The sequence below is a fragment of the Tamandua tetradactyla genome, chromosome 7, assembly GCF_023851605.1.
Source record: "Tamandua tetradactyla isolate mTamTet1 chromosome 7, mTamTet1.pri, whole genome shotgun sequence".
Classification (NCBI taxonomy): domain Eukaryota; kingdom Metazoa; phylum Chordata; class Mammalia; order Pilosa; family Myrmecophagidae; genus Tamandua; species Tamandua tetradactyla.
In genome coordinates this window covers 151,630,332-151,649,027 of record NC_135333.1, presented here as the reverse complement: position 1 = coordinate 151,649,027, position 18,696 = coordinate 151,630,332, and the positions used below count along the sequence as shown (strand labels likewise).

General features: G+C 34.5%; 1 protein-coding gene across 1 annotated transcript in view; it reads right to left on the bottom strand.

Annotated features, from left to right (window-relative positions):
* The window catches only part of METTL25 (methyltransferase like 25), a 134,920-nt gene that overhangs the window by 22,375 nt on the left and 93,849 nt on the right, over positions 1–18,696 (bottom strand). Inside the window, exons 8-9 of the mRNA XM_077111528.1 lie at positions 17,047–17,120; positions 1,050–1,143 (exon numbers count right to left, since the gene is read on the bottom strand). Of these exons, the coding sequence (XP_076967643.1) occupies positions 1,050–1,143; positions 17,047–17,120 (168 nt within the window). The remainder of the gene's footprint in view (positions 1–1,049; positions 1,144–17,046; positions 17,121–18,696) is intronic.

Below are 18,696 nucleotides of genomic sequence, written 5' to 3'. Positions count from 1 at the left end.
TCTGGGAAAATGACTACCTTTTCTGAATCCCTCTCTCTTGATCATTAAATTAGGAATAGTGATAGTACCCACCATAAGTATGTTTTTTTTTTTTGGGTGCATGGTCAAGGAATTGAACCCAGGTCTTCCACGTGGAAGTAAGCATTCTGCCACTGAACTACCCCATAAGTGTTTTTGTGAAGAGTAAATGAGATAATGTTGTGATGCTTTATTATGATATCTATCATGTAGTTAGTGCCTAATTATTATTAGCCATCACTGATATTCTTATTAGTTATATACTGATAAGTACATTAAGAAACACTTATTATGGTTATTATTAAAGACTAATCTGTGAAGACAAACTAAGAGGGGGGAAAATAACATTCCTCCTGGATTTTACTGTTAGTTTTCTTCCAGAGGATGATCAACTTCTAGTTTAAGTAAGATTTCAGTTCTTTATTCATGAAACTAATGCTTAGGTCTTTGTTTTTGACGTTAAATGCAAGATGGGAAATTAAGACACATATTAAAACCTCAGTTAAGACTAAGTGGGAGGAAGACCAGTCTGAATTATTAAAAAAATAAGAAAAGAAAGAAAATAACTAGGATAACCATTTCTGTGCTAATTTGTTTATATATGACAAGAAGCATCTTCATTTTAGTGACTAAATAAAAAGATTTATGAAAAACATATTAGTTTTGTCACCTAGCTCTACAAGCTTTAAATAAATACATTTCAAAATTAAAACCCTTCTTGCTTGCTTTACTTCTAATTCCCATTTGTACTGTTATCTTACTTTATAACAATTTTGATTTGAGAATTGGCATGTTTTTACCTGAATAAACTTTAAATGGGAATCCCTATGGAGATATATGACAGCAAATTATCTACATTGACAGGAAAGGAAAACTGAAATTTAAGGTAATAGAGGTTTAGATTCAATATAGCTTAGACAGATGACACAAATGGGGGAAAAGGTTAGGGCAAATTATTTTGTTCTATTTCAATTAATTACCACAGAGACATTCCGTATTTAAAAAAAAATCATGGGTATTCTTATACTGACCTTGGACTCATCTAATTCAAGCTTCTTTAGAGACTTTCTGACATAATCCAGAAAGGAAGAGGACTTGGAATACATTTTACCAACATGTTGATCACTGTAAAATAAAATTGAATCATTTAGTTCTCCCACTTTAAATTAAAGATGGTTTTAAATTCAGTCACGATATTTTCAAATATTTGGTGGATATGACACAAATATGATTTTAAAATATAATCTGGAACATTTTTAAAGTTCCATATTATAAAGTGTTCAAAATATGCTTCTAAGAATTCTTTCAACATACACAGTGGAAGACAATAATATGAGAAAGCAGGTTTCAAACTTACCGTATTAAAAACCTCATTTTTTCATGGAACTATAGGTATTTCAAAAGTTGCCATTCTGCTATGAAACACATTTTATTTTACTGGTTGAACATCACAGTGCACATTTCATTCTAATGCCTGCTAATAATGGCAATAATTTAACAGCTATACAAAGAGAACTTCTTTAATGCCAGCTACTGATCAAGTATCATATGCTGAACTGGGTCTGATGTGGCCTCATTTATATTCTGAAGGTTTTCACTATAGTTTAAACAAAGCATCACAAGATGGTTTTGAACTTAATACATTGCTAGATTATCTCATTTTATAATTTTGGTGGTTGTTTAGGTGAAAACAAGGGAATAAAAAAAATCACCACCTCTAAGTTACCAAAAATAATGAATAAAACCTCATTTACTTTTTTTTTCTTTTCTTCCTCATTTACTTTTAGCAGTATAAACAGTCTCATGATTAATTAGACATGAAGCTCTTCTTCCTTTGAAATATACCTAAAGTACATTCCTTCAGCTCTATTTCAAGAAGACCACTTCCAACTCTACTTATTACTACCTCAGGTCCTGATTATCGCAATGCTATATCCCTGCTTAAACATTCAATACCTCTCCGATATCTGGGAATAAATTTGAAACTCCTTAGCTAAGCAATCAAGGCCCACAATATTCTAGCTATAACCACATTTTCCCAACCTCAAATCCTACTAAATTTCAGAATTCGGTTTTCTCTAATTAGATAAGTCTACTCATGGTTTCAGGCTGTCCCTTCATATTTCAGCTTTGGTGCTTTTGCTCATGTAGTCATTTCCTGATGGGCTGTAAGTCTCCTCATTATCTCCTTAGCTTAAAGAAATGGAGCCATCCTTTAAGACCACGCTTAAATTTTGTATTATTTTTTTGTGACATAAGCTTTGAATTTCTAGTTTTGAATTTCTATAGCTTGTTTCTCTCATCTACTCATTTGCTTTTTAACCACTGCCTTAAATTAACAGTTATTTGATTGGTGCAGTTTCCAAGAAACAGAAACTGTATTTTTATAGGTTTTCTATCATTCTCAGATTGTACACATAGCAAATGTATTTTATGTATAACAGATGTCAGATAACAGATATATATCTTATGTATCACAGAATATTAAATTAACTGTGCAGCCTGAAAAGGATGCTATTTAATATTAATTTCTTTCCATTTTATTTATTAACTTCTTGCTAGAGCCTAGAAAGGATTTTTAAGTCTTGATTTTTTTTTTCCTTTGTTAACTGGAAAGAGGCAAGCAATGAACTCTTTCCCATGAACCAGTGATTCTGGTTCTTATTTTATACTATTAATCACTACCTTATGGAGTTGCTCAAGAGAGAAAGCACAGCACAGCAGATAAGAGTCTGGCTTCTAGTCAGACTGGTTATACCACCTACTAGCTTCTTATCTATAAACATGGGATATTAACAGTACTATTTCACAGAGTCGCTGTGATGATTTAATTAGATTACACATGTGATGTGTGCAGAACCCCACCATGATGTGAGCTGCTATTTTTGTTACCATTAGTATCACTGCTATTATCATCACTATTATTGCTATTATCATTAATGAAACTATACTCTGGATTCTTTTTGATTATAAAGTTAAAAGAACTAGAGTAGGATGCTCACAAAGTGCTAGATACTATAATGAAGAATATACAATAAGTGGTACTTACTTGCTTCATAAATTTTGTATTTTAGGCTGTTTGAAAATAAGAGAAACATTTTCAATTTTTATCTGCCCTTGTCTTACTTTCCTTTTCAGAATTCACTTCCTATTACTGTTGTAAAATCTTAGCATGGTTATTATAAGTTTTTTTTATTTAAAATTCTTTGTTAATCTGTACTATTTTAGATCTGTTTTTAGCAATAAAAATTCAAAAAGATAAATACCACTGAAACAGAAGTAGAAGGGTGATTATCTGATCATGTTACTTCTTTTTAAACTCCTCAAGAGCATCCCATGACTCTTAGGCTTAAGATCTAAATCCTTTACATTTGTTTGATCTGATCCTTCTTCTATCTCTCCAAACGTTCTATACTACACTGCCTCTTCAGTCACAATGGTTTTCTTTCAATTTCTTGACCACACTGTGCTTTTGCATATGAACACTATTCTTGGAACACTGTACTCTCAGTCCTTTTGCCTAGGGAACCCCAAAAGCCTCCTTTAAGATCTCAGTTCAAACACTGCTTCTTAAAGGAAGTCTTCTTCAGCCTTCTAGATCAAACTGAATTACTGCCATGGAACAATCTTTCTTTGTTTGTTTCTCTTACTTATTCTTGTTTGTTTCTCTGATTGTCTGTCTCTCCCTTGCTATTTTAAGCAATGGATTCCAAAGGGGTTGAATATACTCCAAGGGAAAGAGAATATTACAACCTTTATTTCTAGTTATTCATCTCTTCTAATTTTAATTTATGCCAGTTTTAAGTAATTGAATATTCATACTTCATAGAGGTGTGAAATTTAAAAATATGTTTGAGACCACTATTCTGAGTGGCTGAAGAATTATTATTATTTTATTCTTGACTATATCCCCAGTGTCTAGCATAGTACCTCACATAGAGCAGGATTTCAATAAATGGTTAAATAAATCATCTCTCAGTTTGTAGCAACAAAAGCATCTAGTTAGGCCACAATAATGCAATATATTGTGGTATATATGTTGCAGGTCCCATTATTATCTCCATTTTAGTGATGGTGAAACTAAAGTACAGAGAAGTTAAATAAGCTGCCCAAAGTTTGAATCCTAGAAGTCTAACTTCAGAATTTATTCAATATTGCCTCCAGCATAGTACTTCAATAGGATTCAATATTGTTGAATTGCAGATAAATGATGGCCATCTCTGCGCTAGAGGCAAACAGAAGTAAGCAGGTTTTATGACATGCTAGGAGTGTATATGTGTAAAGATTCTAACAGAAAAGCTAAGCAGGCCCTCCAGCTGTATTCAAGGAAGAGGAGTTTTAGTGCTTTAGTGCAACTGTGGCAAGGTAAACAATTCCAATAATTTAAAAAATTACATGAGGGACACACATGTGGTAGGAGGAGCTTTGTTCTCCCCAAGTCATTACTATTAGACTTACTATCTAATCTATCAGCGGTTGTGCCAGTCAGAAGTATTCAGACCTTTCTAAATGGTACTCCTATTAATTATAATATTCATTTGGTCATTCTGCAAATATTTATTGAACTACTGGCATATGCACAATAGTGTAGTCATTAACATAGGTTTTGAATTCAAGACTAAAATTGGTTTGAATCCTCACTTTATCACTTATTAACCACTTTACACCTCTCTTTGTCTCTCCTTGCCCATTAGTAGAATAGTGTCAATAAATCTCATAAGGCTGAAGATGAAATAAGTGATTCTATCTCAGTGCTTGATTCAGTGTCTGATGAACATTCAATAAGTAGCGGTTATTTTTCTAATATTGTGCTGGGTCTCTAGGGGTAAAGTCATTCACAGTTTATAAAAGAAGACCTTTCACAGTGAAAAGAAGATGGATGAACAAATATGTTATAATACAATGTGATAAATACGGGATGGTACAGCTAAACACTTGATAAGATAAGAGAGTTGGGGGTGCTTAGACTACCTTATGGAAGCCTTCTTGGAGGAGGCCTCAAGTTTCAAAATATCTTACTTTCCAAGAGTAATGTAAGTAGTAATATTAAGAAAACAAACATAAATACTAACACAGTAAAATGAGGCTAATAAGCAAAATTTGAAAATAGGTTACAATTTGGTTTTAAACTGTGCTCTGTGGAATCTCAGGACTCCAAGGAGGTAGTTTATGGGTTTATGATTTTCCATGGAAAATAAAGTATAACTGCATAAAAAACAAGTAACTTTCAAAAGTCCACTGAATTCATTTGGTTCACGAAGATTGTACTGAAAAGACCGCTACTGCTAAAGCAGCCTGGGAAAAAAACTGGTTTTATTCTGTCATTCGTATGAGAAAAGAGGGATGTATCAATGATTCAGTATAAGAAAAGAAGTATGTTTTTCAAAAACAGAAATGCCCGACTTAAATATTATTACCAAAGTAATACATTATTAATACAACCAAACAGGATTTTAGAGCATTTAGAAGTTAAAGGTTACTTTTTCAGGAGGACATGTCACCAATCTCTGGGTGTCTTAAAAAAAATCTTGTTAAAAAACAAACCAAAAAAACCCAATCTCATTAAAAACAACATCTGCAAAGACATTATGATGAAGGAATTACAGTTTTAAGACTAAGCACAACAATTCTATAAAGAAATGAAAGAAAAAGAATCAGATCCAAGAATCTCAAGGCTTACTACTATACCCAAAACAAAAAGGCAGAATAGGATTATTTACAAATGCAAATACAGTACATTTCATATGGCATATGGCCGGTTCAATTCCTCAGTAATATCAGTGTTTTGTGTGAGAAAGCTTGTTAATCTCCAGAGTTTCATCAGAGTATCATTTATGGCATTATGGTCTTTGTAAATGCCTTATGAGTTGAATAGTCTTTTAAACATTAAATGTCAACTCCATTTTTATAATGTAACACCGCAGCCTTAGAGTCTGACTCAGACAATTATATACTGGGACATCATAGATTCACTAGAATCCTGGTTTTTGTCTGAAGTGTGTCAACATAAACAGAAATCCTTCTGTTCTGTTCATTAGTTAATATAACTGTTTTTCTGTCAAAAAATGCATAAGATCAGGGATTTGAATACCATCTCTTTCTACCTCCTCTTCTGTATCTTCAACTTCTTACTCAATGGGCCTTTATTCTCATCATATGAAAATACTCAAGTTTCTCCTTCTGATCTGAAAAAAGTAAACCAACCTATCAACCAAAACAAAACAGAACAAAAAAACCCCATGGGGTTTAGTAACATGGAGTCATTAGTGTCCTTGAAAAGGGTGGTCAGATGGAATGATGGAAATAAAATGTGATTGGAATGCATTCAAGAGAAAATGTGAAATAAATGACAGCACTTACAAAAGAGTTTTGCTATAAAGGATAGAACAGAATTAGGGCAGTAGTTGGAGGGGAAAATGGGGTTGAAGGATGATTTTTTAGAATCTATGCTCTTAATCACTATGATAAATCATTTTACCCAATAAAATGGTTTTTCCATGAAGGAGCTCACACACACACACAAAAAAATAGAGGAGTGTTTTAGTTTCCTAGGCTGCTTAAAGCATATACCATGAAATGGGTTGACTTTAACAATGGGAACTTATTAGTTTATAGTTTAAGCCCATGAGAATGTTCACATCAACGTATCATTAAGGTGATGCTTTCTTCCTGAAGCATCAGGCTGTCAATGATCCTTGGCTCCTATGCCAAATGGCAAGGCACATGGTCTCTTCTTTCTCTTCTAGATTTTGTTGCTTTCATCTTTTTGCTTCTATGACTCTCTCTTTCTGTATTTATTACACTTATAAAGGACTCCAGTATATTCCACTTATAAAGGACTCCACATCGTGAATGATGTGGGTCATACCCTAACTGAAGTAACCTCATCAAAAGGCCCTTCTTAAAATCTGTTCACATTCATAGGAATTGATTAGATTTAAGAACATACTTTTCTGGGGTACATACCACTCCAAATCACCAAAAGTAACAAACACAACTAACTGTATGATAAGGTTCGATTAAGAGCACTAGCTCACAGGCTAAGTACTACAGGAGTAAAGAAGATGGTGTAAAGGAGAATAGAAAGATACCAGAGATATCTTCTAAACTGGATTTTAAAGAATGGCCAATATTTTCTGTGCCAGAGGTCATGGAGGAAAGAGTGACAGAAATAGGGAGAAAAATTCAAGGTAGTAAGAACAGGCCTAAGGAAGCATACAAGGTATAAAAATAATTGTCTGCTATGTTAGAGAATGATGAATAATCTGATTGCTGGCATAGTGTACATAGGCTACTATTTGGTATATAGAGGAGGAAGAAAGGAGTGATGGATTAGGCTAAAAATATAATAATGATAAACTAGAAATGACCTTGAATGATACAAGGGTATTTCAGTTTTTTAGTAAAAAAGAGAAATTATCAAAGTATTTGAAGTTAGAGAATGACATGACTTTTCTGAAGGATAACTGTTAGGAATTGAAGGACAGATTAAAAGGAGACTCTGTCTGAAAAAGCATGTTGAGCATGCTAAAAGGAATTAGTATTCTTTCTTTTAATAAAAGTGAATGCACCAATCTAATTAAAATTTGTACTCAAGTGAATCTCATGTCACCCATATGCTTTTCAAAAATACAAATGTAAGGATAGTACTTGTAGCACTTTCTAAGAAGCACATTAGTGTATTTTAGGAAAAGCTGAAGCAGACATTTATAAATACATACAATATAAGAAGTCCTCAAATCATCAAATGCTTATGAAAAATTTTTTGTGCCTTCTATAAGCTAATACACACTGAATGACTAAAAGAACAGCAACATAAGAATGAGGTCACTGAAAATGGTGACTGCTTACATAGTTTACTTTTTCTCATAGATTTGTACAAATTCTTTATACATGTTAGATATTAACATTTTCAGTTATAGTTATTGAAATCATTTTCTGCAAAGACCACTTTTCACTCTTTTTATTATATTTTCACAAAACAGAAATTATAATATTATTGTGGCTAGATTTTCAATCTTTTAAGATTTGGAGGTTTGTACTTAGTTTAATAAGTCCTTTTCTACCCCAAGGTCATAAAGATGTTTTTCAATATTATCTCCTACAAGGATTATAATATTACCTTTCATAGATAACCTTTAATTCACCATGAATTGATTTTTGTGTTTGGTGTAAGGAAGGATGAATTTTATATGTAGACAGTTAATGTTCCCCAAGATGTCCAATGATATATTAGGTAACATGGCAAGGAAGAATTAAGGTTGTAGATAGAATTGATTATCAGGTGAAAAAATGGTAAGATATCTTGGATTATGCAGATGGGCCTTGTTCTAGTTTCTAGCTGCCGGAACACACACCAGAACAGATTGGCTTTTAATAAAAGGGGATTTATTTCGTTAGTTCTTCGAGGAAAGGCAGCTAAACCTCAACCGAGGTTCTTTCTTACTTGAGAAGGCACAGGTGATCTCTGCTGGCCTTCTCTCCAGGCCTCTGGGTTCCAACAACTTTTCCTGGGGTGATTTCTTTCTGCATCTCCAAAGGCCTGGGCTGAACTGCAAGTGCTGAGATGAGGCATGCTGAGCTGCTTAGGCTGTGCTACGTTGCACTCTCTCATTCAAGCACCAGCCAATTAAATCAAACATCATTCATCACAGCAGGCATGCCTCTTAGCTGACTGCAGATGTAATGAGCAACAGATGAGGTTCACGTACCATTGGCTCAAGTCCACAGCAACAGAACTAGGTACCTTCACCTGGCCAAGCTGAAACCTGACTCTAACTACCACAGGCCCAATGTAATCACAAGGATCCTTTAAAGTGGAAGAAGGAAGCAGAAAAGGAAGTTGGAGTAAGAGAGATCTGTAGTTGCTACAAAGCTGGCTTTGAAGATGGAAGAAGGGACTATGGGTCAAAGAACACAAACAGATCCTAGAAGGTGGAAAAGACAAAGAAATGGTTTCGCCACTAGAGCCTCCAGAAGCTGAGCCCTGATGACACCTTGATTTTAGCCCAGGAAAACCAATTTCAGACTTCTGATTTCTATAACTCCGAGATAACAAATTTCTCTTTTAGGCTGTTAGGCTTTTTTTTTTTTTTTTTACATGGGCAGGCACCAGGAATCGAACCCGGGTCCTTGGGCATGGCAGGCAAGCATTCTTACCTGCTGAGCCACCGTGACCCACCCAGCTGTTAAGCTTTTGATAATTTGTTACAGTAGCAATAGGAAACTAATACACTGCATAAATAGCCACTGTGTTAGCAGTATATATAATGGTTAGTCCTTCATCACCAATGATCAACAATGATTTATCAAGATTTGTTCTGTACTCTAGTTCCACTGGTGATTTGACAGCTGCATAAATCACACAAATAAGTGCTGTTATCTGATGAAATTTTCCAATCTTGTTTTTCTAGTTTAGTAGTGTATCAATTTTTCTTGGCTTCTATATAAAGTTTGGAACAGCATATAATTTCAATACATACACATTAATAACCTTTTGGGATGTTCATTAATGTATTTTAATTGAAATGATACAGCAATAATTTTGTGGAGACTGACATCTTTGCAATATTCAGTCTTCCTATCCATGAAAAAGGTATACCTGTCCATTTATGTAGGAGTTTTTTTAAATATTTTTAAAGTTTTATCATTTTTTCCATGAAAGTCTGTGTTTTAGTTCCCTTGGCTGCTCAAGAAAATGACAAGTAGTGTCATCATTTAACTGTTTTCCCCCACTAGATTGTGAGTTTGTGGTAGGCGGGGACCCTGAGGCATCCCTAGGATCTTGTATGGTGACTGGTTCATAGGAGGTTATCAATAAATGAATCAGTGAGAGGCTGCACAAGTATATGGATAGCTGTTTTAGTTTCCTTGGTTGCTCAAGCAAATACCCATGAAATAGGTTGGCTTAAACAAGGGGAATTTATTAGCTCATGGTTTTGAGGCTAGGAAAAAGCCCTAATCAAGGCATCAACAAAGTGATGCTTTCTTCCTGAAGGCTGTGGTATTCTGGGACTAGCTGCCACTGAGCCTTGGTCCTGGGCTCCTGTCACATGGCAACGCACATCACCTCTCCTGGCCTCACTCTTCTCTTCTGGTTCCACAGACCTTCAGTTTCTTGCTTCCTTTGGCTTTCTCTGTGTTTGAATTTTATTCCACTTATAAAGGACTGCAGTAATTGGATTAAAACCCATCCTGACTGAATTGGGCCAAACCTTAACTAAATTAATCTCATCAAAAGGTCCTACTTACAATGGATTCACACACACAGGAATGGATTAAGTTTAAAAACATGTTTTATCAGGTATATCACTTCAAACAATCACTGTCTGATACTTTCTTTGTTAGATTTATTCCTAACTATCTTATATTTTTACTGAAAATATAAACAGCATTTTAATATTGCATTTTCTAATAACTGTTGAGTAAAGAAATATTTTTGAGTATTTAACCACCTTTCCAAGGTCTCCTGATTTATACATTACTTTGAATGTTTTTTGTAGTCCATCATAACAGCAGCAAATACTGATAGCTTTGCTTTTCTCCTTCTAATCCTCATACTATCTATATTTTTCTAGTCTTACAGAGCTAAGGGCTTTTGGTATAAATGCTGATTTTTATATGATAGTGGTAGGCATCCTTGTTTTGTTCCTGATCATAAAAAGAGTACTTTTAATGTACTCCATTTAGCAAGGCATTTGATGTAGGTTGTGAGGCACATATACATTTTCAGGTTCAGGAGGTTCTCTTCTGTTTCTACTTTGCCAAGACTGATTTTATTTTTAATTAGGAGATAATGTTAAATTTTGTGGTTTCCATGTATTCTGTTTTTTCTTCCTCATCCATCTCTTCTTTGTTTGGTCTATTTAATTTTAATTTCTTTTTTCCATCCACCTATCTGCAAGTTAGAAATCATACTTTAAAAATGATAGCCCTATAATTTTAAACAATTATTTTAACAACAGTAAGTTTAAATCAGTATTTTTACTATGCATTCAAACAATGCAAGGGTCATAGGTACTCTGATCAATTCCTCCTATGTATTGATATATTTTGCAGAATTTTAGTTATATTTTTCAAAGATTTCATAAATTACCCAGTATTTCCATAGTTTTATAATGCTAATGCTTGCCTAGATTTGCCAATATATTTACCAATTTCTGTGCTCATCATTCTTTCTTGTATCAATCCTTCCATCTCATTGATGATCAATTTCCTTCTTCTTGGAGTACATTTTTTCCACCTTTGTGTGGGTCTGTGGATGTTAAATTCTTGCAATCTTTATTGATTTAAAAATATAACTCTTGCTCTTACTCTTTATTGGTATACAAATCTTAGGTGACTATTTTATTTAATTAGGAGATCAGCACAGTTATTCCATTGTCTTTTGGTTTCTATTTTTGCTGTTGGAAAGTCAGCTAATTGTTAACTGGGAATAATCTGTCCCCATTGCTCTCACCTTTTTGTAGCTTTTAATGTTTACTTTCTATCCCTGGTGGTCTGCATAACAAGTTTAGATAGGGATTTCTACTCATTTATTCTGCTTGAGATTGGTTGGGGTTCTTGAATCTGTAGATTGGTGTCTTTGATCAATTCTGAAACATTCTCAACAATCACCACTTTAAATATGGTCTTCCCCTCCCTTTGATCTACTTTTTCCCATTTAGATCTCCAATGAGATGCATGTTAAACATTTTTACTCTCAACTTTTTCTTATATTCCACATTTTTAGTCTGCTTTACTTTCCAGTTAATTTCTTTGGCCCCATCTTCTATTCATCTATTCTCCCCTTAGCACTGTCTGCTGAGTTTTGAATTTCAATCATCCTTTTCACTTTATTCAAGGGCCTTTGGTTCTTTTCCAAATATGTTTTTCCTTCTCACCTTTAAACATATTAAACTTAATAAATTTTAATTGTATATAATAACATTTATTTGTATTTTACATTTAGGTGATCTGAATTTGTTGTTGGTTTTACTGCTAACTTGTTTATGGAATCTTTTTCCAAGAGTGTTTTGAGGTCTTTGTCCATGAGGTCATGCTATGAATTTTACTTTTGGGAATACTTTGAGAACTATACTGACAGCATGTTCCTTGGGAGGTTTTTGTGTTTCTTTCTGCTAGGTGTCTGAGCCACTATGGATCTGGAGTTCTTTAAAAATGGATTATTATATTAAAGTTTCTCAGATTACACAGGTGGTATGACTTTTTGTAAGAACTCTCATGAGGAAAACTTATGGTTATAAATTCTTATTAAAAAATTCTCCTCTATCCCCAAGTTGGTGTTTAAATAATTAAGTTTCCTTATGACTTCCTTCTGTAGAAGGGTTTTATTTCTAGTTTACCCTTAGGCAAGGTTCTAGGCTTTTGATGTAACATCTTTATATGGTAATCTCTTATTAGATACCTCATTTTGAGAGGTAGAATTTATTTCCTCTCCCCTAAACCTGTGTAGTTATGAAAAGAGAAATGAACATCTATCAGGATTCAACAGATGACCATGGGGAAAAAGCAGGCTTCGAGTTAGGTTTTTTTTCCCTGCTGAATTTTCCCTCAATTTTGGCTTTTGAAGGTTCTTTGCTTTCTTTCAACTCTGTACTGCATCTAAAAAAGTTACTGCTATTTTATTTTGCAGTTCATTTTTAGGATATCTTATCCATCATTATGCTAGAAATAGAATACTCTGTTGATATTTTAAGTCAGAACTTTCCTTTTAGCTAATCCATTTACCATAAGTCCAAAATAAATCATATATAACTACTGGGTAGTAATTATATAATTTGGGGCTCTTCAGGTTTAATTCCCAAGTAATTAAATCATGAAACTAGCATTTTCTAGGAATAGTATAAAGACAAAGGAAGTAGGAATATAGCTTCCATAAGCACTTAAGATTGAATCCTGTTTAATACTACTTAGTCAACTACAGAGTACCCTCTTAATTAGTACTATCTAAAGAAGAGCTCTTTCATTTCCAAAGCATGTGAACTTTTAAGGTGGGCTCACTGCCAAAACAACTGAGATATTCCAGGGACTACAGGGTCATGTGGTTAAACCCATTCCTCTGTTACAAGGTCAGGTATCTCCACATACATCTTTCTAGGTTACTCCATTAGGTTTCTTTTTCCTCCTGAGTACTCACCAACCAGGTCAGCTAAGACTACATATCTCAATTATTTTTCTTTCTGTTTTTGAAAACTTTAACTCCAAAATATTTTTGTTGTTGTTGTTGTTGTTGTTATTAAATAATTCATCAATCTCCCCATACATTCACTTGGTATTTTAAAATGAACTAATAACAAATATAAAGCAGTATAACATAAAATACCATTTTTGAATAATTTACCTAATTAAAAAGTAAGAAACATAGTACTGCTCAAAGGTGCCAAAATCAATTTATCACAGACATAGACACGCTGTCCATTCTCATCTTTTGTTTGTAGTCTTCATTTAGCTTTTTTCACTCAGTCCAATTCTCTGGAGATTCATCCAGGTTGTCACATGTATCAACTGTTCATTCCTTTTTATTGCTGAGTGGTATTCTATGGTGTGGATTACCACAGTTTAACTATTTAGCCATTAAAGGGCATTTGGATTTTTTCCAGTTTGGGCTATTATTAATAAAGCTGCTATAAACATTCATGTAAAAATTTTGTAGGAACATAAGTCAGCCTTTGTTGAGGTTAAGGTAGTAAGAGTGGGGCTCCTTGTTACTGCTGAGAGTTCTGGTTTTCCACATGGGTTCCACTGACATTATGGTAGGCATGGGTTTATTGTTACTGGGTGATGGTAAAAGTCCTGACTCTCCACTAGGCCTTTGATACCAAAGAAGTGGGGAAGTGGGCAAGTGGGGATGCTTTATTATAGCGAGGACAGGGTGGAAGAAAGCAGGCTTTCCTTTGGTCTCCACTGACACAGCAGTGGTAGGAGGCAGGGGTATTTGTTACCATTTGGTGGATATAAAAGCCCCAGTTCTTTATGTTTTTATGGCATTACTCCATAGGAGGAGTAATGGGTAGGGAGGGGGTCACAGTTTTTACAGTGTCTTTTTGACTGCAGTATAGCAATTTTAGCTAATGGTTTTTCTGTTTTGCTAGGCTGTTCTCCTTTCTTGGTCCTTTACCTAGACAGAGCAGGCTTTTGTCAGGGTTTTTTTTTTTTTTTCGGTCTGTGCCTGCTGTTTTTCTAGCTGCTGGCTTTCTCAGCTCCAATTAGGGGATATTTGAGGCAAAAAGAAGATGCAGTAACTCATTATCCTGACATTCCTTGGGCCAGGAGATGCCAAGCAAGTTTGCCTTTTTCTCTTTCAGGGTCTTCTTATACTCCTTTTATACACAATGTCCAGGGTTTTTAGGTGTAGTTTGCAGGAAGAACAGAGAAAAGTACATCTGCTCCATTTCTTCTCTTAAGTAGAAGTCACTCAATCCTAGTTATTCTTTAGTCTTTTTTCTGGATCTTGATCAGTGTGCTTCTATTGATTACAGTTTATCTTGGTTTTGGGTCCTGCTCTCCTGTTTCATCATATGGCTGGTTATTTTGAATTGATTACTAGATATTCCATATAACAAATCATAGTGATAACTTAAGTCCTAGATTTATATTATCTTTTTCCAGAAGGGATTTGCGTCTGCAGGAAGTCAGGGAAAGCAGTACTTTTGAATATTTACTTTAATCATAACTTGAGATGATTCCAAGCAGGAATTTAGTTCATCTTAGGGCTGTTCTATTTCCAATTCACTCTCACTTTTACCGTGTGAACCCCTGAGGGCCTAACTCAAAGTAAGAGTAGTTCACCTGGTCTACTTATCCTGAGTGCAAATCCTAGGCAAGCCATGAACTCTGCTTTTCTCACTGGAACTGTGATTCTATTGGAAGCTCTGCTCACCTTCTCTAACCCTTCTATCAACTGGAAGATAGCTGCCTATTCAAGAATTGGCAGATACCTCAAGGAAAAACACAGCCCTAATGGCTGGGTTCACATCTCTTGATTTCCAGTTTCTCCTAGATATTTGCCCTATAATTATTCCTTAGCAAGTACTCTGATGTCCTCAAACCAATTAAAAACAAATACTCATATGCGTGTGCACATGTGCAAACATATACATACACACAAACACCCCTACCTTCAGTGTAAAGGGGGGTGGTACTAATAATCTAGTTTGCTATTATTAAAAGTGGATTTTTAATATTTTCTTTAGCAATTAATTTTTGCAGATGTTATCCTAATTAGAATAGGAAATGTTCCTTGCAGAAATCATATTCTATACAACTTTCATCCACAGAACCTAGTATGTTACCTGTCACATAAAAAATAATTGCTGGATTAAAAAACATAAAATGTGTAAGTCATAATAGCTAATTAGAATGTGTGAGCTGATGGCGTGAGGATAATCAAATGTGATTTGAAGATTTTTAGAACATTATAATATTGTCATGCTTTTCCCAGGAACAAGAAAGTCATGAAAAGAAAGGAGGAACAGGATTGGTGGGAAGATGATACTGTGTTTTGGATATGCCTAAATTTGATGTACACGAGAGGTACTTAAGTGGAGTTGTTGAAATGAAAATGGGAAATATAGACTTGGGCTTCTAAAAAGTGTTGTTGGAGCCAGATACTTGATTCAAGAGTGATTTGTGATGAGGGTCATTGCCAAGATAAAGAAAAGAATATAGACAGACAGGAGATAAGTATGCCTAGATACACTTAGAGGATAGAGTAAGAGTAAGAACCCTTAAAGAAAACAGATGAGTGCTCAATTTAGAGGCTAGAATAAGAGTAAGAACCCTTAAAGAAAACAGATGAGTGCTCAATGGGAGAAGGAAAGAAAGTTAGAAGAATGAAATTTAATGGAAGATAATAAGGAAGAGAGTTTAGAGAAAAAAACAATTATCAACATGGTCATACGTCAATGAGTGCTCAATGAGGAACTGGAATAAAAAGAAGTCTTATAGGAAATATCATTTATTTAGAAATAGCAAAGAAAGACAAGAGTGTGGAGGGTTGGGGAGTGTTTAGATTTCAAGTCAGAGGAAAGGTTTAGGAAATAATGGGGACTATTTTAAGAGGTCATAAGAGAATAATAAACAAACTGATGAACAGATTTGAAAGATTAAAATAATGCTTATAGTTAATATTTTGTGTGGACATGGAATCTTCTCAGTTTTATTACTTTCTTTAGCAAAGTTAGCATCTTGGAACTAGGTTTTTTTGGAGAACATAAGGAATTCACTTTTAGATATTTCCAAGATTGGTAAATACATAGGAAAGGGAATGGAGATTGGGACACAAATTTGAGTTTTTGCATGGATAAAAACCAGTTGTATGAAGTAATTTCTATCAGAACAAAAAGAATTTTTTTTCTTTATAGAGGAACAATAAGGTAATCTAAAAAATTCTTCTATCTCTGTTAATAGTGTTTATCAGCTATTGAGAACCTGAAAACCATCCTTTTGTAATCTGAAGAATAATCTCATTATACCAAATGGTTATCAGAATTGCAAATTATCAAGTGAAACAGCAAGGATGGTAAATGTATGCTTAAGCGCAGCAGTTATTAAAGCAATATGGTAGAAAAATTCTTCCATTCCTTGACGGTCTGTACAATCAGAGCATTATTTGGGGAAAACCAGAAACAAAACAAAACATATGCAGGGCTACTGGCCTATTGATGAGACCTGAATGACCACAATGGTTGTTTATGACCCTTGTCTGTTCTAATTAGTAAGTATTCATGCTGTACGGATATTCACCGAGTTACTTATAACATTTTAAAACTACTGAAATTTTAAAGTACATTTTATATATATATTACTTTATCTTCAGATTTTAGGAAAAGAAGGAATGATTAGAGGCCCCAGATGAATGATGATTATCCTAGGATATGGTTACTACTTCTTTGTAAGATACTGACATTACGCTCAAATTTAAGGTTATTCTACCAATAATAGTGGCCTCACATAAATTCGGTTGAAAACTAAAGTCACTTCACTTAATATGCAAATAGTTTTCTTATTAAAATAAAATCCTCATACCATTTGGTGATGCCATAACACTCTTTAATAATATCCTGAAGGACAGCACGATAGAACAGTGATTCAGTAGAGAGCTGAAAAAAAGGTAGAAATTCTATAAGCATAAGAAACAAATTCAAAAACAGAAATTAAACCAATACCAGAGTGTCTGGAGCATAAATGGCTGTTAGAAATTTGATGTCATGCTAAACATAAAGGATAATCTTACAATACTTCCAGTCTAACATTACAGTATTATCCTGAAGCAAATTCCCACTGAGGAAGTAATTCTCCAAGAACACAGAAGAAACCATGAAAGAAATGGTAATGAATGAGAAAGAGAAGACATGATCAATGAAAATAAGTTAATGCCCCAAATGGAATACTTAACAATTCAAAATGTAGAAATAAACTTTCAATACCAGCCAAGTTAGCTCTGGAGCCTGTAAAAGAGCAGAATCAAGCGTAATATTTGTAAAAGAGAAGCAAATGTAGCGTGGTACTAATGGTGGTGGAAAATAGATAATATCAACTAGGAATCACCCCCAGAAAGAGAGGTTACCACCCTAGGTTATAAAATACTGAAAATGAGTCTGAGGACTGAAAGATCACACCAATGGTACAGCAAGTTCAAAAGAAGGGACTTGGAGAGCACATAGGATCAGAGATGGCAATGCTTTACTTCTGAGGAGAGAGAGGTGGTAGGTATTCTATGAAGGTTCAGTTGTGAAAAGAAAGAAGGAATACGTGCTGGTTTGAAAGTATTATGTATCCCCAGAAAAGCCAAGTTTTAATCCTGATCCAATCTTATAGGCCATTTTTTTAAAATCCTGATTCAATACTGTAGGTTGGAACATTTGATTAGATTATCTCCACCAAGGTATGTAATGCCCAATTGTGGGTGATCTTTTGATTAGATGGAGATGTGACTCCCCATTTTAGTGGGTCTTGATTAGTTTACTAGAGTCTTTAAAAGGGGAGAGATTTTGGAGAAACCTCAGAAATGATAGAGCCAACAGAAACTTCAGAGCAGAGCCGACACAGATGCTGACGCATGTAGAACAAAGACACAGATGTTTGGAGATGCCTGGAACCCCGCAGATGCATTGAGATGTTAAGCAAGCCAGAATCTGGAGAGGGCCAAGGGGAGCCAAGAGATGAAAGCCAGCCCTCAAAAAAGAAAAGTGAGGAACCCCCACAGGAACAGAGGCTGAAAACAATGGAGCCTAGGAGCAAGAGACCAGCAGATACCAGCTACGTGAATTTCTAGCTGATAGAGGGGTTCCAGAGCCTTTCTTGAATTAAGGTAACTTTCCCTGGATGCCTTAATTTGGACATTTTTATAGGCTTAGAACTCTAAGTTAGTAGTAATTTATTAAATTCCCCTTTTTAAAAGCTGTTCCAGTTAGGTATATTGGCAGCCTACAAACTAATACAGAATGGCTAAAGACAAGGGCCTCATTGTAACATCATAATCTCAAAGAAAAAGAAAGTAAAAAAAAGAGCACTTCACTGAAGCAATAGAAGAGGAATTTTTGAACTAAGAAACAACAAAGTTACCAAAACCCCATCCCTGTTCCCACAGAATGTCTTGATATTGATGGTGCAGAAAAAGCTAACACAAATAAATGTCAGCAACAACAATCTAGCTTCCATGCCAAGTTATTACTG